Genomic DNA, 22,286 nt, shown 5'->3' on the forward strand with positions numbered 1-22,286 from the left:
CACACACACACACAGTTACCCGACGGATTCGTCAACGTTTCGCCCCCGGGAGCCAAAGCCACGCAGACTCGCTCGTTGAGTAAACGTTATCCACCCAAACGAAGTACACGGGCAACTTGAAAATACGATCGGTTTCATTTTGGTAGAGCTTTCATCTACACGTTCATCTGCAAGATCAAGACACATACCCGTTGCAACTCTACAGACTCAAAGCTACAAATGAAATAGCGTGCTCCTGGCCAACTAGCATTAAGTAAAATAAGGCAAGTTGACCCAGTTTAAAGCCGAATGTGGCTGACCAAACGTCAAAAAGTGTATACGTCAAATGAAGCAAAGATGCGCAACACAACCTCCATAATCTATTTAAATCGTTTTATACAGTATTGAATTACTATCAGCTATCTAAGTCACAATTAACTTACCCAATACCTAGGTGCATAATTTATCTGCAAGTCATAGTAACAGGTTACACAGTTTCCCGCACCGTCGGAATTCAAGTTGCGATTCGTATTTCATCGCACAACAAGACTTTTCATCAACGACACTTTTCAATTTGCCAAGTCTTGAGCACTCCACTCCACCTTGTTGCATCTCCACCTGCCATGGCAATTGAACTCAAGGACCTAGCGCCGCTTTTCCTCAAGACGGAGCGCGTTAATGGTGACATCGATCCCTCCGTCCTCACTAACGTATTGCGCGGCGGTCAGGCGGCCAATGACCGTCGCAAGGAGCTGCTGCAGGTGATCGAGCGTCACCCTGTACTCTCAGACCGGGACATGATGTACCGCAACCACACGGAGCGCTACAATTTCGGCGTCAAGAAGGCTTTCCACTACATCAAAGTATTGCAGGAAGGCGGCTACACGGACCCCGTGGATCAGCAGATCCTCTACTCAGCCATGGGGGAGCCCACGGCTATCGAGGTGCACCGCTCCATGTTCGTACCGACTCTGGAGAACCAAGGAACCGACGAGCAACGTGCCAAGTGGCTGCCTCTTGCCAAGAACTTCAAGATCCTTGGTGCTTATGCGCAAACGGAGCTTGGTCACGGGTCCAATGTGCAGGGCATCGAGACTGTCGCTACGTACGACAAGACCACTCAAGAGTTCATTATTGACTCGCCCACACTGACCAGTCGTAAGTGGTGGCCCGGTGGTCTGGGCAAGACAGCCAACCATGCCATCGTGCATGCGAGATTGTACTTGGACGGCAAGGACGTGGGTGTACAGGCGTTCCTGGTGCAGATCCGGTCGATGGAGGATCATCAGCCTTTGCCGGGTATTGAGGTGGGAGATATCGGTCCGAAGGTCGGATTCAACGCCATTGATAACGGATACTGTGCCTTCCATAAGGTCCGCATTCCACGTGAGAATATGATGATGCGTTATGCCAAGGTACTACCTGACGGTACATTCGTGGAGCCTCAAAGCGACAAGCTCGTGTACCTGACAATGGTACAGATCCGAGCTTACTTGATCCGCTCGCTTGGACAAGGAATGGGGATGGCAACGACTATCACTACGCGGTACAGTGCTGCTCGTGTACAAGGACGTAAAGCCTCTGGATCCCCGAAGGGAGAGTTCCAGGTACTGGACTACCAGAACCAACAACACGTTTTGTTCCCGTACATCGCTGTCTCGTACGCTGGTTTCTTCGCCGGTACGGGTTTAATTGCCATGCACGACTCCGCTCTGGCGATTGTCAAAAGTGGAGACCCGTCGTTCGGTTCCAAACTTGCAGACCTGCACGCTGTATGCTCCGGACTGAAGGCCTGGCTGGCGAATCATGTGAGCGACGGCATTGAGAACTGTCGTCGTCTATGCGGCGGACACGGCTTCACGCACTCGAGTAACCTGGGTCACTTGTTTGCTGAGACAGTGGGCGCTTGTACGTACGAAGGAACCTTCGATGTGCTAGTGAACCAACACGGTCGCTACCTATTGAAAGCTCTACACAGCGGGAATCACCTTCCTGGTAGTCCGACTGAGTTCCTGGCTAATGCTAAGACTCACTCGAACCCGAATCTACGCTGCAAGGCGCAGAAGCCCGAGGATTTCGCTGATCTGCAGCTGTTGCTAGAGGCGTTCCGTGTCCGTGCAAGTCGCGCTGTACTGACACTTGCAGCCGACATGAAGGCAAACAAGAACAACGCCAATGCTTGTATGGTACAGATCACGCGTGCATCGACGGCTCACGCTGAGCTCCTACTGGTCGAGGCGTTCGTGAACGGTCTTAACTCGATCCCTTCCGGTAAGGAGCGTGGGGCGGTGACGCACCTGTGTGAGCTCTTTGGTGTCTGGTTGATCACCAAGACTCTGGGTGACTTCCGTGAGGATGACTACATCTCTTCTAAGCAGGCGGTCATGGCTCGTCGACAGCTTGTGAGTCTGCTACCTGTTATCCGTAAGAACTGCGTGTTGCTGACGGATGCTTGGGATTTCACGGACTTCGAACTGAACTCGACTATTGGCCGCTACGACGGCGATGTTTACCGTGCAATGGTGCGTCGTACTGCTGATGAAGCTCTGAACAAAACGCAAGTGGCTGAGTGCTATGATCAGTTCCTCAAGCCTCTCCTGCAGTCGACTCTGTAAGGAATTTGGTGGAAATAGTCATGTTGACAAATTCTAAAAGTAGTGTTCTTCCTTAGTATTATTCGATCGTCTTCTATACAAAGTGTTGTGTTTGACAACAGAAATGTCATCCTGGTTCCTATTCCTAGGCATCACACTCTTCCGAGCTGCCAGTAGCGTAGACCTGGACCCAGTAGTGCTTGCTGTAGGTGTTATCGTTGTACATGTACGCCGTGCCGACCATGGTGTACTTGCCGAGGATGTTGTCGCGACTAGTTCCCTTCATCCACCAGTCCACTACAGCATTTGCGTTGGTATTTCCTGCGTCGATGCTTTCAGCCACGCTCTGCCATTTGTACCCAGCCTCGGTGACACGCTGCTTCGGAGTCGAGTCGTCGGTTCCGGTGTCAGACACGTAGTCCGTCTTGGACTGGTCCTTGACATGACGTAGAGCGGCAGCCTGTAGCTTCTTGTTCGAGCATAATGCGGGTAGTCCGTGAGCAGCGCGTTCCTTGTTGACACGAGCTAGCAGTGCGCTCGCCTGTGTGGCTGTCATTTCACTAAGGTCGCGGTTGGTTTGACGGAGATTGGTGGCATCAGAGACAGCAGAGAGACCGAGAAGGATAACGAGGGAAGACTGCATGATGGCGACCATTGTTTGTCGAGATTGATCTGGAGAAATGGTGCTGTGGTAGGGAGCGGTAAAATTAGACAATGAGCCGTGGACACAGCAACGCGGAGTCCGCAACACAGAGAGAACGTGAGATTACTGCTCTGTTACCGTCAACTGTGCACCGTCGCCAAGTGATTAAACCAGTTGGAAATTGTCTCGTAGTAATGGCCAAAAGCTTCAACTGGCTTCGTCTCGACCTGGCGTGTTCTCTTTCCAGATGGATTGTGAAATAGGGAACGAATTATTCTTGTAGCGCTTCGGTACGAAGTAAACGTGCAGCACAACTGGGATTAATTCGTGTTCGTGTGTTACAAATGCAATACAAAATTTGTTTTTAATACTATCAAGTGAATTCATTTATATTTGCCATATTCGCATGGATTTTTACGAGGTATCGAGCTGCGGAGGGAAAATCACACGTGACCGAACTTACTTACAACAAAAAAAATAATTTTCTGGGTTCTGACTATATGATGCGTTTGTATGCACCTGGCCCGCGTTTGTAGTTGTCGTTTTCGATACATTAACTGCTCCGGATAGGATCCCGCTTTCATTCATGTGCTTTTATACTACAGCGCCGTATTGATTTGCTTGCATGGCAGTAAACGACTATTGACGCAAAGCTACACTAATTCGATGGGTTAACGCCTGTGCATATCCTTGGATATGCCATTTTTCACGCCGCTTTCCTCCACGACTGGTGCGTAGTTTTGCAGGTGGATACCGTGCTCAATCCGTCATGCTCCTGTTCGTACAGGTTGGTAAAAGGTAGGTAATTTGAGTCCGGCCAGTTCGGAGCCGCGGCAGCAGAGGGTTCCCTTGGAGGGCTACGCGCGCTCGCACCCGCTCACCTCTGTTGGGTTTTGTTTGTTTTGCTTCAAGTGAATTGTGTGCAAAATGAAAAAAAATAAAAATAGACCGTATCAACATGATTTTGGTGGTGAGTTAAAATGAAGTAGGCTTTTCCTTTTCTGTACTAATTTCATGACTATTTTATAATTGGTAGGAATTTATCCGTATTTCACGGCGATAATTTCTGAAATCTGACATAGTATTATTAAGTAGACCCTTTATGGATTCTACCTAAATGTGGTTGTGCTGGAAATAGTTGGATTGTGTTTGTCAGAGCACTTCATCGGCTGACAAACAATTTTTAGAAACCGGTGCAATGCATAGATGCATACTCGGCGCCAGAGGAATTGCAAACACCCCGGTGTCTCCCATGTTGGAGACGACGAAAATCGACGCTGCTCGTGGTGTTTCTCGTGTGGGTTGTTGGAGTCAGCTAGAGGAGAAATGGAATCGAATCCAAGTTGGTCGCCGAGGATCGTACTCCATCGAGCGTCTAATAAGTCTGGAACACTATTGCAAAACGACATCGTGGACACGAGTGATTTTGGTCTGCGTACTCACACCTATACCGGTTCTGTTGGCAGCAGTACTGCTTGAATGTCTGCCATTGCGATCACCGTCCGAAGGGTGGGTAGCAAACTGGGTGTTTTGGATTCGCGTGTTTCTGACTGTCGCACTGTTAGCTTTCGGTGGAAACTCACAGTTGGCGAACCTGATTCCGGACTTGAACCACACGTTTTGTAAACAGCTGATCGTTGCTACAGGTGTGGCAGTTGGCCACATTGGCGTTTGTATATTTGCTTCATACATCATCGGGTTTCCTGTGCCACTATTAATGCAACTTGGAACTATTGCATACGGAATACTCATGTCTATAATGCTGCGCTTAGTCTTTGGATCGAGTACCTTTGTGACTGGTTCTCCATTCATGATTTACATGAAAAAGTTACATAGCTTTTTTCTTGCGTTCATGACGCTCATCATGGTATATCCTCCCTTCAAGGTGCTCTATGGTTCGGTTCCCGTTGCTTACAGAGGTGTGGTGGTTCTTGTCTTACCAATCTGGAGATTCGCTGCAAAGCAATTTATCGTCTACGCTACTCGTGACCTGGAAGATATTATGCCAGAATCGGCGGCATTCTTCGTTGATTTTTTCAGCTCGCTTTACATATCAGCTTGCATGTCATCCCCAGCACCGTTGTACTTGAACTTCTTGTTCATCGCGACAGATCTTGGTCACATACTATTGGAGATACGTGAATTGAGCTACAATGCCAAGGCTGTACAACAGTATATCCGACAAGAACTGACGGGCTCTATGCATCAAGTACCAGAACTGAAAAACATTTTGACGATAATTCTTCAAGCGATTAAAAAAAAAAAAAACGCTTGCCGGACGGAATCGGTACGTCTATGGGCATGTCTACCACATCCTCTAACAACTGAACAGACGGAACAACTCCTTCAATTGGACTCATTGGCCGTATTTAGACGGCGGAATCGATCTTCTAGTGACCGATCTACACAACAGACGATGGTGTTTCGGACCCAAAAAGGAGTAAAACAAAGCGCTTCTATTGTACCCGCTCCAAAAACGCAACACACAAAACGTTCAACGAACGTTCAAGCAGTGCATGCAATTGTATCCAACCTAGTTACGAATGATTCAGACAAGTCGGAAATGTTGATTTTACAGGGTCTGCAGTTGCTCTTTCACTGTGAATATCTCGAACTTGTTGAGTATGTCGAGTGTATTATTCCAATACTTTATGTGGTATACAGATCCACTTTGGAGCAGTTGCCGAATATTGTCTATTATCCTGATGGGGCGGGTAGCTGGGGCACACCAAGTGCAGCGAATATTCTGTTGTTGGCATTACTGGAAGCTCTCTCTCTCGCTTTTCTTCAAAGCGTTTTAAGCCGCAAATTCGCGTTTTCCGCGATGCATCAGCTTGCATTTATACTGGAAACTCACGTTTATCTGATCCAGTCGAAGCTATTTACTGGAGTCCTTCTTCTAGTACCGTTTGAACTAAAACATTTCGGTACGTATCCTTTTCCAGAAGATCCATTACTTGGATCTCTAACTTTACCTGTATTTAGGTGTCGACTTTAGTTTTCAATTCAAGTGGCTCGACGACAAGTAACTTAAGTATTTGCTATTTGAAACACATGTGGTGACTTCTTCGATCCGAAGCAGCAGCATCGCCTCATGCTGCAGACGTACCGTGCTTCCAATGGAACGTTCAAGAAGAGACTGGTTGTAACAAAACCATTTATATTTCATGTAACAAACACTGGGACACTGATTCCATTAATGACCCCCTCAAGAGGTAACGTTGACTTAGGCATCACACTCCTCGGAGCTACCTGTGGCGTAGACTTGCACCCAGTAATGCTTGTAGAAAGTGTTCTCGTTGTACACGTAGGCAGTGCCGACCATAGTGTACTGTCCAAGGATGGCGTCGTGGCAACCATCAGAATTCAGCCACGAGCTCACAACAGCATCAACAGTAGCTGATCCAGCGTCAAAGTTCTCGTCCACGGTTTCCCAGTTGTATCCAGCGGCAGTAACCCGCGCCTCAGGAGTTGAGTTATCGGTCCCAACTGCCGAAAAGTAGTCTGTCTTGGCTTGGTCCAGGATGTGACGCTCTGCTGCTTCCTGCAGCTTCTTGTTCGGGCAAAGTGGTGGCAAGCCTTTAGCGGCACGCTCCGCATTGACGCGGGTCAGTAGAGCGGCAGAATTATCGGTCTGAGGCGACGCGATATCGCTGAAGTGGAGATCTTCTTTACGGAGGCTTGCGGCGTTGGAGACAGCGACGAAGCCCAGCAGAAGCGTGATCGAAGACTTGATGGTGCCGACCATAGTTGAGTGTGTATTTGCAGTTGTTGTGGGCAGGAGGTGGTAAATTCGGGAATAACGATGTGAGTGAGAGTGAGGCCTATTGGATCGATAGAGCACCAGCACCCTTGCTTCAAGCGACGCTACAACACCACAAGTCAAGAGCAGTTGGGGAGTTGTCTACTTGTCGAGAGCTCTCATATAGGCTTTAACGTCTGCTCTGAAGCGTGCTGGACCCACAGATCTATTGGTTACACGAACAGTCTGAATCGATGATAACCAGATGGTGATGGACTGGTGATCTTCGTGACGTGACAGTTCGTCCGCACCTGTTTGACAAGTTGAAGCAGCCCTTGTGGGCAAGATCCCCATGAATATTTTATCGGTAAAGGCACCGACGCTTTTTGATAAGGTTAATTGTGAGGATATGGTCAGATTTCACAATGCTCACATGTGAACTACCTACACGAGTATCTTACAGAGCTAGCTACAGTAGCAGAATGACCTATTTCGACGTTCTAGCTCCTATTATTTCAATATTGGAGGTTTAACGAAAAGTATAGCACTGGCAAAAGAAGATAAAAAATACGACTTCTCGTTCCTTTAAGTCCATCTCTAAACACGACTGGGTGCCATGCGGGTTCCGCGATCGGTGATAGAATACGTTCTTGACAGCGACGACGTTTAGACCAACCCTGACGTGCCGTGTATGGAGCTTAGATCTGCACACTTCGTTTCTTGGGTCAGTTAATGACGTTTCAAATCTTGCGTTTGTTAGTAGAAACCAACCGCGTAGTATTCGAGAAGTTCGGTTTACCGCAAGGCATTCAGAGACCATCGAATTCCCTGAAGCTCTTTACATCTCGAGGGAGCATGATCGTTCAAAAAAAAAAGGGTCATCAAGGATATTTCAGTTTCGGTATTAGTCGCGATGGCCCTTGGACCAAGGGCTCTATATGGCCGGAGATGAGTGAAATTGGTAAATAAGACACTAGCGCGATGCTTCGTCGCCTTCCATTTTGAGTTAAATCACAGCCTGATATCATAGTAGTAGTACATATAGGAGTTACTTTTACGTAGTTGTGATTTGTAGTTGTTGTAGCTGTAGTACATTTGTACGCAAGCACTATTATGATATAATCCTCACTTCAATGCTACACAAAAGATTACTACTACTACAGTAACTTGCAACGCATAGGCACTTAGTGTTATTGATAGCAGTAGTAGCACAAAACACTGTTATGAGTACTCTCCTTGCCATCTCTGGCATTACAGATCAGACTGGATCAGAGGTTTCAAGTACTTTTCGTATCCTTCTGGAACCTCTGTCTTGTTCAGCGGCTCGTCAGCAGCGCGCTTCACCAACGCACGATAAATGTCGCCGTCATAGCGGCCAATAGTCGAACCCAGCTCAAAGTCGCTGAAGTCCCAGGCATCCGTGAGCAGCACGCAGTTCTTGCGGACAACCGGCAGCAGACGCACGATCTGCTCTCGAACAAGATCGACCTGCTGGGAGGAAAAGTAGTCATGTTGGCGGAAATCTCCAAGCGACTTGGTGATTAGCCACACACCAAACAGCGAGCACAATTGAGCCATCGATTGGTGTTCAGGACCAGCAGGAATCATGCTAACGCCGTTCACTAGAGCTTCAAGCAGCATAAGTTCCGCATGGGCGTTCGATACACGCGACATCAGCACCATACATGCGTTGCCGTTGTTCTTGGTAGCCTTCATCTGACGAGCCAACCGCAGTAAAATACGCGTAGCACGCACCTCGAAAGCTTCAACTAGCAGGTTGAGGTCATTGAAGTCCTGAGAGGTTTGTCCTGAGAACCGTAACTTCGAATTGGAATAGGTCTTGATCTTGGCAAGGAATCGAGTAGCTGGTTCGTTCTCGTCCAGTGATTCGACTGCAGCTAATACCTTCAGAAGATATCGTGCATGCTGCTGCACTAGCACGTCGAAAGTGCCCTCGAACGTGTTGGCTCCAACGATCTCGTTGAAAATATGAGCCAGATTGCCAGATTGCGTAAAGCCGTGGCCTCCACACAGTCGGCGACAGGACTCAACGCCGTCGCTCACCTTCTCGGCAAGCCAAGCCTTGAGCCCCGAAGAAACAGCGTGGAGTGTAGCCAATTTAGCACCAAAGCCAGCGTCGCCACTCTTGACAATCTCCACAGCTGCATCGTGACGTGCCATCATATCACGAGCAGCGAACTTAGCAGCATATGCGATCGCAATGAACGGGAAGAGTTTGTACTGCTGGTTCTGGTAGTCCAGCACTTGGAACTCGCCCTTGTTATCTGGAGTGCGTCCTTGGATACGTGCAGCGCTGAATCTCGTCGTGATAGCAGTGGCCTTTGCCATTGTCAACGCAAAGTTCTCCACCAAGCTGGCACGAACATGTACCATTGTCAAGTATACCAGTTTGTCACTTTTTGGTTTGACAAAAGTCCCATCCGGTAACACCTTGGCATACCTCATCATCATGTTCTCGCGTGGGATACGGATCTTATGGAATGCACAGTAGCCATTATCAATGGCGTTAAATCCGACCTTCGGACCGATATCTCCCACCTCAATACCCGGCAATGGTTGATGATCCTCCATCGACCGGATCTGCACCAGGAACGCCTGTACACCCACGTCCTTGCCGTCCAAGTACAATCTCGCATGCACGATGGCATGGTTGGCTGTCTTGCCCAGACCTCCGGGCCACCACTTACGACTGGTCAGTGTGGGCGAGTCGATAATGAACTCTTGAGTGGCCTTGTCGTACGTAGCGACAGTCTCGATGCCCTGCACATTGGACCCGTGACCAAGCTCTGTTTGCGCATACGCACCGAAGATCTTGTAGTTCTTGGCAAGTGGCAGCCACTTGGCGCGTTGCTCGTCGGTTCCTTGGTTCTCCAGAGTCGGGATGAACATGCTGTCGTGCACATCAATGCACAGAGGTTCCCCCAGAGCCCCGTACATAATCTTTTGCTCTTGTCCGTCGGTAATTTTCTGGTCTTTTAGGAATTGCACAAAATGCGAGGCCTTCTTCAGCCCGTACGTGTAGCGCTCCGTGTGGTTGCGGAACATCATGTCCCGGTCTGAGAGTACAGGGTGGTGCTCGATCATGGCCACGAGCTCTTTGCGGCGGTTATTGGCGGCCTTGCCATCGCGAAGGACGTCGGTGAGCACAACGGAGTTGATGTCACCGTTGGCGCGTTCCTTCTTGAGCAGTAGAGGGGCCAAGTCCTTGAGTTCCATGACGAGACGTGTGCACGATGAGGCTAATTGGAATGTGAGGTGCAAGTAAAGACGTATGTGTTCAGACTGTGATATATGATATTGTAGCATGAGATAGATGATGAAAGCAGCGTATTGTTATTTTCTTTTGAAAAATTGCAAGTATAGAATAAGAGTTTTCTTTTCTGATAGTTTTGTATCAGATTTGAGAGTTTGGAGTTGTTTGTTTGACGTCATCCAACCCGACTTCAATTTTGCGTAAACCGCGCAACACAGTACCGTAAACTACGTTACAGAGTGTCACTACATTATTTTTATTATTTCAAATTGACGGGACGCTCCGGAGTTCGTAGTTCGTCGTCGACGAAAAGAAATTGACACGGTACTGTGTAATGTGAAGTTGATACTTAGATTGTTCAATAAAGAGTTACACATGAACATTAAAATAGGTAATGCGAAATAAAATTGCTTGCTGACTGCGATGAATTGGTATTGGGTGTGTTGGTCATCACGGCATGTTGATTGTCGAAATTCCCGCTAGCTTGGCGTTCACTTGGCAACAGTTTCGGTAAATGCTGGCCTTGGTGGGCGAGAATGAGATGACGGCACCTGGAACTGGGAGGTTGGGATCGTTTGATGCCACTTCATAGAGGGAGACGGTAATGAGATACTGGTTTGTCTTGAAGGCATCCTCACGATGTGCAGCCTGGAATTCCTGCTGCTGTTGGCGAAGCGGTTCTGGTGCTTGCTGCTCGCTGAGATAGAGACGCAAAAAGTGATAATTTCCATTGGTCTCGGGGGCAGACCAGAGAAAGCGTCCCTGAATACAAATGGAGTCGCGAACTTCCTTTTGCGTGACGTCGTTGTGCTTGATAAAATCGCGCAGACCTGTAATACATATAAAGTGTAATCTAGTTGCATTTTTAGATCCTCACTGTATGACGTACCATCGATTGTGACGCTTGTGGTGGCTCATTGTCTTCTTCAACTTCTTGAGTGGAGACTCCTACCCGACGATCTTAGGCGTGTAGGCAGAGCGGGAAATACGTCTGTGTTTTATTGAAAGCGGCGAGTCAGAGACGAGCGAGATTGATACCGCCTGGGCTTGTAGCAGCACTAGCGGCGGACTCGTCGCTAGGCGACTTAGTTTGTTTCTTCGCAGGCATCAGCCAAAACGGAAATGGATCGACACACGCCGCCACTGGTGCTTCTTGCTGGTTGGGCGAAAAGAGATCATGGGAAAGTGAAGATCAGTTAGCGGCGCACAGGCAGGATGGTCGTAAACTGCGATAGGTTTCGCGGGACTAGGTATTGCCATGGTCCACCGCGAACGTCTTCTGCAGGTAGCTAGGTAGACTGATGTGGTTTGAGCTCTTCGAAGCTACGCACTTCTTGCCACTCGTAGCTTTCAATCTTATCATTAACAAACTATGCAATTTTTTTTCTGCGCTAAAGATATATTTTGGAGAATCGTAGTGCTCCATGGTAGATTAAAAAAAAATCAATATGATTCTATCAAATGTTGTGCTAAGTACGAGTTCGAATTAGACGATTATTTTCTAGATTGTAAACGACCGAGCGCGTTGGACCAAGGCGGACAATGTTCGATAGAAAAGAGAGAGACTGGTGGTTGGTCGTCCGAAAGAAGAACCGACTTGGTGGTGAAAAGGATAGACTATACGTTTATAGTGTCCGCGCGTCTTTGAACATTGCAGATGCCTGGAGGCAACAGCACGAATACTACTACGACAAATGTGATTGGTACCGTTGAACATGCCTTTGCATCCGTTCGCCTTGTTAAGGCCAATGTTTGTGCAGGTGGTGCGTGGTTAACAGATTCGAAGGTGAGTGAACTGGTTGATTAGTGAAGTCGGTGATAGTGCTAGTGATCGGAATGATTGACGCCTTATGTGTACATTCGTGTGTGTTACAGAACAATGTCCAGGTGAGGTAGAGCTGTATTGATGTGAATTGTGTGTGTATTTGACGTTGCCGTTATGGCTGTTAACGTCTATAGCTTGTGAGTGAGTGTTTTTGCGGCACTCCTAGTTGCAGTGGTGTTATTGGCGTTCAACGGGAGAGCACGGAAGTCTACACGTTACCAGTGACAAAGCGTAAGATGGTTCAGCTGACGATGGATCACTTTTTAGTGAAGCCCTAGCTGCAATCGTCAAAGCATGCGTGTATATCTGAGTCATTATAAGTTGTACTTTCATTTTGTATGGTCAATCTTGTTTGAATTGAAAAAAAAAAACCTTCATAGCAGAAGCAAAAGCTACACATTCTTCGTCTCGATGCGCGCGACGATCGTGCTGAAAGATAAAGAGACGGGTGCGCTATTCTTTTTTGTTGTTCAAGTCTTCCGCGTTGTTCTTGTTGTCCAGCTTCTGTAGTTTTATACGTATCGCGGTGGCTGACTTTTGTACGGCTCGACAATATTCTCTTCCACTGCGTTGGGAAATGATCAACGGCAACCTCCGCCACCCTATGCGAGTGACGATCGTATTGACGATAGTCGAGCTTGCGTTTTCGTGAATCACTGCTCCTTCATTGGTGTGATGATTTCATGCTCATCAAATTGCTATGACCATTAGTGCTGAAGAGCGACATGAGCGAAACCGGCTGGCGGTTCTACGATGGCGCGCCCGTGAAACGCCAGATGCTAGATCTGAACGACTGCGCCGTGATCGGGAGCGGTATCAGCGTAGGTCGGGTTCAGTTGTTCCTGAACAGCATTCTTCGACCACGTCATGCTCTATTTACATACATCCGACAACACCAGCACAGTTGAACAACAACAGTCGCCGTTTTCATGCAGATTCTGTGTGGGGACTTGCTAACGAGATTCCGAGGATTTACCCAGTCGCGGCAGCTTCCAAAGAAGACTGTCTTCATCGTCTGCGTCTTGATCTGGGCGCTGTTGGACTCGATGACGTAGCTTGTGCCGTTTGCGACCGAAGCCAGCTGAGCAAGTCATGCCGTGTGATTAAAAATCTCGGACCTCAACCGGATGCAGCCGCTACAAGAGATACTGTCAAGCGAGGGTGAGGGACTACCAACAGAATTTGTTGCGGATTGTGACTGCTCTGCCCTGACATCGATTTTAGATGGCGTTCTTCTATCGAAGCGTGGTGTGCGTCGCGACGGTAATTTGAACGTTTGCCAGGAGTGCAACGACAGCTTGGCGAAGAGATCGATCCCTAAGTTCTCCATTAAAAACGGTTTTTATGTGGGCGAATTGCCGACTCGCTTCTCAGACATGACACTCCCCGAGCGTCTCATGACTCAGACCGTGTCTGTCGTCGCAGTCACCAGGGTAATGCGAGGCGGCGCTCACCGCTCAATCCGCTCGCATTGTTTGGCATTCGATGCAATACCGGGCCCACCCGCTACATTGTTGCCGATTCCTGTTGGCAACATTTCATCATACCGTGTAGTGCTGGCCGGGTCATTTACGCCAGAGCAGCATGCGCGCGTCCGTCAAATGCATCGTGCACGTCGTCAGGTTGTCAACGACGTTCTTCGCTTCTACCAGCAACACAATGAATTCTACGATGGCATTGTCGTCGACAGTTCCGAGATTCCGGTTGATGCCATCGCAGAGAACATGATTTTCGAAGACGTCGAGGCAGATGTAGAGCTCACAGAAATGGGCGCCGGACATGATTGATTCGGCACCAAATGGGAGAACGATACTGTATAGCATTTGTGTAGCCGGACATGCAAAAAATGCATACAAGCAAAAAACTGACCAGTGAAGTTAAAACCTCAATTTCAAATTCAATACTTAAGCAAATCACATATGGCAACGTTACCTACTCGACATCTGCTTGAAGCCTGTCAATTATGTCGTCGGAGTCGTCAATAGTTTCTTCAACAACATTCGCCAGTTCCAATGCCTCCACCAAGTCGTTTTCCGGTTCTATAGTCTCAGTAACGGCGACAGCAGCACTGCTTCCGACCTTATGAAGATCTGAAAAGCCGCTTCGAATGACACTGCTGCCCAAACTACGCCATGAGCTCATAGCCCATGTGATTGCATCTTTTCGTTTCGGAGCGACTAGCTGGAAAGGGGTTTGCTCACGCTGCTCGTGGTGCGCCCGGAGCTGTTGCTGTAGTTCATTGACCCACTGACGTCGAAGCCGCTGTTTGAATGGACGAAACCACGAGATGTCTGCCGGTTGGCAGACCGAGGTGAGCCCTGGGGGAACCGGCATTAGATGCACACTTAGGTTTTTGGCGTGTTCTTTAACTTCATCTGTCCAATGCGCCGAAAAATCGTCCAGTAGAAGAAGGACTGGCAAACATTCCTCGCGATTAGCGAAATGATAGTCTAAAAAACGAATGGACAGGTCCGATGTCCACCAAGCAGACTCATTGCCATAAATCTGGGCACCCACAGCTTCAGAAAGTGGAGCTATCTCTTTCCACAACGTGTTTCCGAATCCGTTTTGCTTGACCGTGTTGTAAGCTGCCTTTACTTCCTTTTTTGATGGTTTGGTCCTTACAACGAAGAAAGGGTCGTACTGCTTACCGGTTGAGTCCGCCATAAACATACCCGTAAAACGTTCTTTGTCTTTTCCGCCGCATCTGACCCAGACAGTTTTCGGACCACGCTTGTTAATAGTTCTCTTAGGTAGGTATTCAAAACACACACCGCTTTGGTCGGCGTTAAATATTTTGTCCACACCTAGTTCAATCTTGGTTTTTGCAACTTCCTCCCAAAATGCCTTTGCATCAGCCTCCATGGCCTCCGGCTTCTTTTGGCCTTGTCGAGTTTTAGCGCGTAGACTTAGCTTATGACGACGGAGAAACCCTTGCTGCCATGTCCAACTAGCTTCGAATGTACCATCCGGGACCTTTTCGTCTTCGGCTATGGTCTTGGCTTTAAGCTCCAGCATTAGCCTGGATACAGGGACGCCTTCCTCACGCAGTGACTTAATCCACTCGGTAATAGCTTCTTCACCTGCAGCAGAGATTGTAGTTGCAGTGTCTGCACCTCGAAGAACCTTCATACTGGCCTTGGTCGAGGACGTGCAGACAGATTCAATACGAGATCGATCTTTAATCCACTCGTAAATTCTTTTGCGTTTGTTTTCTTGCTTTTTTGCTGATAGATGGTCGTAAAACTTGTCTAACGTGGCGGGCATTCCGTTCGTGTCGTGAAAGGTGATCACCTCTAACCGCTTTGCGTACGAGTCGACCTCTCTCTGGTAGCTACTTGGCTGGCGTCCTCGCCCTCCGGGCGCACGCTTGCGGCCGCGCGTCATTGCGTTCTGCCTAATTATGGCTACACACAAAGAGCTGCGAAATGTACATAGCCCAATCAAAAATAGGTTAAAAATAGTCCTGTCCGCTTGAAGAAATGATCAATGGTGTCATTGTAACAAGGGTTTTCTCTGTACATTTCGCGTTTGTGATTGGCTATTACGAGTGTCCGCTTGAACAAATTGTCCGGCTACACAAATGCTATACAGTACATCCAATACCGAGACCGATGTCGTCGAACGCCGAGTTGTTTTCGTCTCTGATGACAGGGAGGTGAATACGCAGAAGACTCCGTCAGTCCAGCGATACGAACAAGCGAGCCAAAGCGCATTTGAGCCACAATTTCTTGTCCGGCATTCAAGTCAATTCACAGAACAGAACGGGGCACTTTTCGCACGCATGTTCCCGCACTTGTTCCCCTATGGATGCGGACACCCAGGCAAGCCACGACACGTGCCTGTGGCGCTCAACGCCTGCGTTCGGTATTATAGCTTGTTAAGCACCAGGCGGTTCGCGGAAGATGAACTCTTCATGCTTGCCAGCTTCAATTACTTGTCCATTCACAGGATGTACACGCAGGTCGCACTGAAATGTCAGCGAAACCCTACCATGTTTGAACCATACGGTGACATCACTGAGAGACAGGCGTTCGCATATCAAGCACGCTATGGCCAACCAGCGCTTTTTGTAACGCTGACCCCGAATGTCGCCGAATCGCTCGTCATGGCGCAATATTGCGGGATTACATCCGTCGACACACTATTTTACGCCGCATTGGCCGATCCACCCGGACGCTCAGCGCTGCACAGTGCAAGCGTGCGCAACGACGTCGCGTCCGCTCGGTTGTTTATGCGCAACATGGATGCATTCATCGAGCACGTGATCGGTGTTGCGCCCAAGCACATGAAGTCCAAACCTTTTGACAGTCTTTTCGGTGAAGTAAGGGCGTACTTCGGGATGGTTGAGACTCAGGGGGGCGGCATGCTGCACGCTCACTTCCTGATCTGGCATGTAGATGTGCCTCCCAACACGGACACTTTCTACCGAGCGATGGCAGCCCATGGTGAGCAGTATTATCGTGATATCGAGGCATTCACGGACAGCATCGTGTCGACATCGATGCCAATCCGTGTAGAAGACTCATCGTGCGTATTCTGTGGGTATTCGTATGCGAATCTCTAGGAACTCTTGATCCCCTCTGAAGCATTTAAAGATCCCTACAAGCCACAACGCGGTGGTAACACGCGCGGTGAGCCGGTCCTCGTGCGATGCTCGCGGTGCGGCACTGAGCTTAGCTCCCAACATGTGATTCGGCGCCTATTGCTTGAACATCGACCGTCTTCATGGCCGCCTTCAATGCGGCCATATTCCTCAGCTGAACATGCGATGGCCGTGCGGTTGGTGACGCCACGTCGCGGTATCATTCCAGCTGCTAAGTCAGCTATTTATCGGCGAGATCTGTATTTATTCGACGTGCACACAGCCGATGTGAAAGAAGCCTACCACGAGGATGAGTATGTAAATTACCTTCGCGATTTGAATCGTGCTCCACATCGACTCGAGCAACGCGAGAACGATGCCTTTCACAACGACGCAGTCGCTCGAACACTGCCAATGTTGCCTCCATCGATCAGTGACGAACGGTGGATGCCTCGTGCCGTCGCGTTTGCAGTTTCCATGCTCGTCTTTCTCTTTAATATGCACTGGTGGTCTTACGTGGGGAGTTGTTTCAAGAAAAGTCGTGCAGCGGCCTCCGGCGAGTGCCGCTATGGATTTCCACGAAGTCGCGTTGCGCGGTCGACTAGCTCGGACGACGGCGTTCTGATCAAACATCGAACCCCATTTGAGTTCGTTAACGGCTTCAATCGCGAGATAATGCTTGCATTTTAGTCGAATCATGACATTCAGGTCGTGACCGGTGGTCACAATGCGCTCCTGCGCATCTATTACGCTACGAAGTATGTGACCAAGATGCAAGAGCAGGTTGACTCAGGTTGACTCAGTAACCGCTGTCGCGCTCGCCGCGTTCAGGCGGCGCCAGCTACGAGAAGCACGCAACGCCAATAAGGACGCGGAAGCGCAATCCATCGGTTCTCGGCAACGAGCGGCAATCGGACGCCGACGTGTAGCGTCGCTTTTGTATGAAATCACGAATCGGCGAGAAATTGCAGGACCTCTCGCCGCTCTGTACGTGCTACGTGGGTCGTGCGCATACATGAGTACATCGTGTGCATCGTTCCCACTTTGAAATGTGCTGCATGAACTCGTAGAGCAACAGTCCCACCCGTGCAACCTCGTCGAGTTACAAACGAGTGGTATGGACGGTGTTACCTTCCGAGCGGCTTCATTTCTTGACGACTATTTGTTCCGACCGGCGACGCTCGAGGAAATCAGTATATACGAATTTGTTGCTACGCATTTCCGTCGGAAGCCCAACCACGGCGCTTTTCATGTCGGAGCACCCGCTTTTCAACTCGCATTGCATCGCCTTACGCGAAAACGAAGTCGTTCCGGTCCTTGTGGGCATGCGCATGCCTTTCATCGACGCCGATTCATAATCCGAGCTTGTTGTACAGCGTAGCCAGTGTGCACTTGTACTGTTTAAGCCGTTCCAAGTCGTAACAAATCTCGTTGCCAAACCAATAAGCTGCACAGCGTGGAACGAGGCGTACTCACAGTGGCAGCCCACGTGCGGAGCTTTCACGAAAGAGATAATGGCAAACATGGACGACTACAGCCGTGCCAAAAACCAAGCAAAAGAGAGCGGTGAAACAACGGAGGCTGCGCTTGGAGTTAATAATAATAGTGAGAACGACGATGACGACCTCACGGGAACGCGCGATGATGTCGACGCAGCACTTAATCGCGCGAATTCCGCGTGCGAGCCCGCTCGAACTCCAGCTGCCGCCGAAACCGACAGTTTATACCATCTCTTCGACGGCGATGGCAGTGATATTGACGAATCGACTTCGGAGCTCACGTCGAATTTGCCGGTTTTCCCGAATGTTGCGTCAGCCATTTCCAGTAGTAGGTTCCACGGCCTATTGGGCACAGTCGCTCAAACCACAGCAAGTGTAGCCGTGGAATCGCGTCGCCACATTTCAGCAGTGTTTGACATCTCGCTTGGAGAACTACAGCGATTCGTTAACGATACTTTGAATGACGAGACAGAGCCACATCGCTCGGAACCATTTGGAAACGTGCGACCCACCGAAGTCATTGCCCTGCTTGAAAATGAACTCGAGAACGTCTGTGAATGGTCTCCGTTGCCGCCACAACCACCTCCTAACAACGTTTCCCCATCGCCACCTCTGCGATCGTACGCGTCAATCATGGAAGTCTCCCGAGCGTTCACGCTCAATCACCGGCGGTACCGGCAAAAGTCGTGTGATTGATGCCGTCGACGCGCTCTGTAGAAGCTGGCACCGCGGCGACGCAGTCCTGAAGACGGCACTGACGGGCAAGCCCGCGACGTTGATTGGGGGACGAACGCTCGCGAGTTTCCTAATGCGCCTTCAACACGCCATCAATGAGAAGCGTTTTACTTCGTTAGATCTCCTCGTCATCGATGAAGTCTCTATGATGACCAAGGTCGAGTGACTGCGCCTCGACAAGTTGCTCCGGCGATACAAACAAGTACCCGGTGTACTATTCGGTGGCGTCCACATCGTGCTCGTCGGCGACTTTCTGCAGATGCCACCGGTGATGGCCGATCCGATCTACCTCGACCCACTCGACAAACCGCGAAAGATAACCACCGCCGACATTGAAGGGTTCGAGCTGTGGCGCAAGTTCACTACCGTCATCATCCTCGAGGAGTCGGTGCGCTTTCGAGGTGATCCAGAATGGGGAGAGGGCTGTCGCCTCGCACGACTCGGGCAGTGGACCTCCGCATTCATCGACCTGATTAACAGCCGTGTGATAGATCACGGCGAGGGCCACCAACGCGAACACCAAGGACACAGTAAACCACACATCACAATTGGCGCCGACGTTGTGATTGTGACGCCTGAAAACGCAACGCGCCTTGTCATCAATAATGCCTTCGTCACCGAAACGGCAGTCATGCTACCGACTGACGTGTACCCTGTGCGCGTCGTCACAAATTTCAAAGGAGCCTTGAATGGCCTCAGCTGCAATGATGTCCGCTATGTCCTCAGTCTTCCCGATAACCGCTTCGGCCGCATGGTCCAATACCTGGACCTCGTCCATGGTATGCCCGTCCAGATCACCCAAATATTGCGACGGCAAAAGGAGCTGCGAATGGCACTCTCGGTAGTCTCGAGGCAGTGCACTTTCCCTCCTGGAATGTGCTTTCGCCTCGTTCGCCACGGTGCGACAAATACGATCGTTCAATTGCCGAACCAGCCGCCGGACTACGCAATTCTTCGCGTGCCAAACCGACCGCACGCTACAGCGATCCGACCAGAACTCGACCCTGAGTTGTTTCCCGTATTCTACGCGACGGAGGCATTCCAGAAGGTGACCATCACGCTCCCCAAAGCGCCCAACAGCCGCGCTCGCGCGATCACAGTAAAACTTCAACAACTACCCTTCGTATGTGCCATTGGGTCGGCTCGTAACACCTTCGTTCAGTGAATTCATGCACATGTAGCAACACCCAAAACTTCAAATATAATGATCTGCCTCCTTGCTTGCTTCCATCCGTAAGACGTAGATCTCTCACTTAAAAAAAAAGGCGGTGCGCACAGCTCTAGTTGCACCCACACATGAGCTTCGCCCAAAAAGCCGAAAGTTGAAGAGCTCCTGGCCCTTCAGCATAGCCTCAAAGATCCATTCACTGTCGCCACCGCAGCTTGTTGCCTTGCTAGAACGCCGCTCACCGTTCGCCGTTACCAGGTCAATGCCTTCATCACCTAGTGAAGCCGTCAACAACTTGTTGCGAGTTACACGCTGACGCCTCGACATCACCGTATATAGTCCCTTGGCTTCGTCGCCTATAAAAGCCGTCAACTGTCCGCTATCGCTGCTTGCCCGGCTTCACTCGAAGAGACACACTGGTTAGTTTGGTGCGATTAGACTAAATATCAGTTGATTACAGGTCGATTTTGTGGCACAGGTGTATCGATATCGGTACAATACCGGTACCATCGGTATTGACTACGTTGCTCAATTGTTGCTGAATGATGCTAAATGTTGCTGTTAGTTGCCCGTTGTCGCACCAGTGGGTCGCACGAAAGTCGTACGATTACAGGAAAAACCCGCGGTACACCCCTTAAGCACGGTTCTCCTAAAGTCGAACTGCACATATGACCAGGTAGCCATGGCGATGTTTTGACACAATTCACGCTTGGGAGGCGTCGACCATCACAAAGAAATAGCAGAGTCGACTGACCCACCAAGAGTTGGAGGAGTAAGAACGGGATGATCGCCATGCAGAACCCAAGTTTACGCTCTCTTAACCGACTAACCGATCTGTCTGTCGGTCCATCACTTCTTTTAGCCTATCTATCAGTCGCTATTAACTCTGAAACCGATTTACGATGTTGACTTACATCACTATCCAGACGGGACCAGGCAATCGATCGGGACTAAAAAAAAAAACAATCGGATTGGCTACGCTAACAAGTTTTCGGACTTTACATCGATCATTAGCGCGAGAATCTGCGACACTGACCTAATCTGCAGCACGATCAGGCCCGATTACATCCCACTGATTCGATGAGAGGCAAACATTTCTTCAAGAGAGCGAAACAAACCGACTGCATAAAAAACAGTTTGCGTACCTGCATGACTTTAAATAAATTACATTTTGCTTTACAAAATATGTACTGTATACTGCAAATCCGACATTGTAATTTCTCTTTGCAAGTACTCCAAGCTTCTTTGCAAGCTCTACTGCAATCTTGTCAGTGTTGGCAAGTGGCTGGTTTTTGGTTGAACCAGGTTTTACAAAGAACCTGGTTGAACCTAGTCGAAAAACCAACATTAACCACAACAACCTGGTTATTGATCAGATTGAATCAGATCGGATTGTCGCCGATCTTTAAATTTGACAAAACGTACACAAACCACGCAGTGCTTGAAGCAGAAGTATGCGGTCTCACCTGATCCCAAAGTTACTGTACCTGTGGCTGTAGCTAGCTACCTCGAAGTACCTCGTTGTTTGCCAGCCAGAGCCTTTTGTGGTGACACTGGCTGGTGTGAACAACTCGCCTGCGCGCCCGTCATTACTATTCTATCTTCCTCGGCACAACATCTAAGCTTCCTCATGGGGCAACCAGCGAGCAATGAGCGCTCGGAGTTCGTCGAGAGGGAGCTTGACTGTGGGAATAACCGGACATGGCGCGTGTGCAAACACTGTCATCGCGCCTACACTGTCCCTCAAAGGCCCGACGGGACGTACACTCTCCAAGAGCCCAAGAAGATTAAAGGGAGGATCGAGAATATCCGGGCTCATCTAAAGCGTTGTCAGAATTTCATTGCTCATGTTCAATCCCGCGCCACGACTACGTCACCCACGGTTATCAGTTCTACGAACGAAACGCCTGGACTTAACGCGGAAAATACGGTGCCTTTACAAACTAGGACAAAAAGGCAGCTTCGTTTTGAGAACTTTTACCCTAGCTTCTCTCAAGAGGAAGAGCGCAAGTTGTTTGAGCAAGTTCTCTTGGAGTTACAGGCGGACAACAATCTACCGGACACATTTATCGAGCGTAAATCGACCTACCGTCTGCTACATTTAGTACACAGCATGACAATCGACGTAGCGCCGGTGCCAAGCCGCAAGAAGTTGGGAGGGAAAGTACTGGCAGGAGCTTGTGAAGACGACGACACTGCGGCTCTAAAAGAATGACAACAAAAAAAACGGAAGACCGTGTCA

The 22,286-nt window shown here is 49.3% G+C and overlaps 11 protein-coding genes across 11 annotated transcripts; 7 read left to right on the top strand and 4 right to left on the bottom strand.

Annotated features, from left to right (window-relative positions):
* The first annotated feature begins 540 nt into the window (after positions 1-540).
* On the top strand, positions 541-2,663 carry PPTG_08736 (hypothetical protein). The gene has a single exon (XM_008903464.1). It carries the CDS (start codon positions 603-605, stop codon positions 2,592-2,594), a length of 1,992 nt encoding a protein of 663 aa, XP_008901712.1. The 5' UTR covers positions 541-602; the 3' UTR covers positions 2,595-2,663.
* Positions 2,602-3,274, bottom strand: PPTG_08737 (hypothetical protein). Its single transcript, XM_008903465.1, has one exon. The coding sequence runs from the start codon at positions 3,226-3,228 to the stop codon at positions 2,719-2,721; it is 510 nt and encodes a 169-aa protein (XP_008901713.1). The 5' UTR covers positions 3,229-3,274; the 3' UTR covers positions 2,602-2,718.
* A 3,168-nt stretch (positions 3,275-6,442) lies between these two features.
* PPTG_08738 (hypothetical protein) lies at positions 6,443-6,964 on the bottom strand (the record flags this gene model as incomplete). The annotated part of the gene is made up of 1 exon (XM_008903466.1): positions 6,443-6,964. One exon carries the CDS (start codon positions 6,962-6,964, stop codon positions 6,443-6,445), a length of 522 nt encoding a protein of 173 aa, XP_008901714.1.
* Positions 6,965-7,974: 1,010 nt separating this feature from the next.
* PPTG_08739 (hypothetical protein) lies at positions 7,975-10,255 on the bottom strand. Its single transcript, XM_008903467.1, has one exon. It carries the CDS (start codon positions 10,193-10,195, stop codon positions 8,210-8,212), a length of 1,986 nt encoding a protein of 661 aa, XP_008901715.1. The 5' UTR covers positions 10,196-10,255; the 3' UTR covers positions 7,975-8,209.
* Positions 10,256-10,682: 427 nt separating this feature from the next.
* On the bottom strand, positions 10,683-11,150 carry PPTG_08740 (hypothetical protein; the record flags this gene model as incomplete). The annotated part of the gene is made up of 2 exons (XM_008903468.1): positions 10,683-11,062; positions 11,135-11,150. 2 exons carry the CDS (start codon positions 11,148-11,150, stop codon positions 10,683-10,685), a joined length of 396 nt encoding a protein of 131 aa, XP_008901716.1.
* Positions 11,151-11,735: 585 nt separating this feature from the next.
* Positions 11,736-12,335, top strand: PPTG_22383 (hypothetical protein; the record flags this gene model as incomplete). The annotated part of the gene is made up of 3 exons (XM_008903793.1): positions 11,736-12,018; positions 12,108-12,119; positions 12,192-12,335. The coding sequence occupies exons 1-3, from the start codon at positions 11,890-11,892 to the stop codon at positions 12,333-12,335; spliced, it is 285 nt and encodes a 94-aa protein (XP_008902041.1). The 5' UTR covers positions 11,736-11,889.
* Positions 12,336-13,184: 849 nt separating this feature from the next.
* Positions 13,185-13,844, top strand: PPTG_08741 (hypothetical protein; the record flags this gene model as incomplete). The annotated part of the gene is made up of 1 exon (XM_008903469.1): positions 13,185-13,844. One exon carries the CDS (start codon positions 13,185-13,187, stop codon positions 13,842-13,844), a length of 660 nt encoding a protein of 219 aa, XP_008901717.1.
* A 1,997-nt stretch (positions 13,845-15,841) lies between these two features.
* PPTG_22384 (hypothetical protein) lies at positions 15,842-17,332 on the top strand (the record flags this gene model as incomplete). Its single annotated transcript, XM_008903794.1, has 2 exons — positions 15,842-16,573; positions 16,625-17,332. The coding sequence occupies 2 exons, from the start codon at positions 15,842-15,844 to the stop codon at positions 17,330-17,332; spliced, it is 1,440 nt and encodes a 479-aa protein (XP_008902042.1).
* Positions 17,333-18,156: 824 nt separating this feature from the next.
* On the top strand, positions 18,157-19,042 carry PPTG_22385 (hypothetical protein; the record flags this gene model as incomplete). The annotated part of the gene is made up of 2 exons (XM_008903795.1): positions 18,157-18,761; positions 18,859-19,042. The coding sequence occupies 2 exons, from the start codon at positions 18,157-18,159 to the stop codon at positions 19,040-19,042; spliced, it is 789 nt and encodes a 262-aa protein (XP_008902043.1).
* A 105-nt stretch (positions 19,043-19,147) lies between these two features.
* PPTG_22386 (hypothetical protein) lies at positions 19,148-20,041 on the top strand (the record flags this gene model as incomplete). Its single annotated transcript, XM_008903796.1, has 1 exon — positions 19,148-20,041. One exon carries the CDS (start codon positions 19,148-19,150, stop codon positions 20,039-20,041), a length of 894 nt encoding a protein of 297 aa, XP_008902044.1.
* Positions 20,042-21,674: 1,633 nt separating this feature from the next.
* PPTG_08745 (hypothetical protein) lies at positions 21,675-22,259 on the top strand (the record flags this gene model as incomplete). Its single annotated transcript, XM_008903470.1, has 1 exon — positions 21,675-22,259. One exon carries the CDS (start codon positions 21,675-21,677, stop codon positions 22,257-22,259), a length of 585 nt encoding a protein of 194 aa, XP_008901718.1.
* Between the last annotated feature and the right edge of the window lie 27 nt (positions 22,260-22,286).

Source organism: Phytophthora parasitica (genome assembly GCF_000247585.1).
Source record: "Phytophthora parasitica INRA-310 unplaced genomic scaffold supercont2.16, whole genome shotgun sequence".
Lineage (NCBI taxonomy): Eukaryota > Oomycota > Peronosporomycetes > Peronosporales > Peronosporaceae > Phytophthora > Phytophthora nicotianae.

Bases quoted from the DNA above. Each gene is read 5' to 3' on its own strand.
- PPTG_08736 (XM_008903464.1), top strand. From the start codon at position 603: ATGGCAATTGAACTCAAGGACCTAGCGCCGCTTTTCCTCAAGACGGAG.
- PPTG_08737 (XM_008903465.1), bottom strand. From the start codon at position 3,228: ATGGTCGCCATCATGCAGTCTTCCCTCGTTATCCTTCTCGGTCTCTCT.
- PPTG_08739 (XM_008903467.1), bottom strand. From the start codon at position 10,195: ATGGAACTCAAGGACTTGGCCCCTCTACTGCTCAAGAAGGAACGCGCC.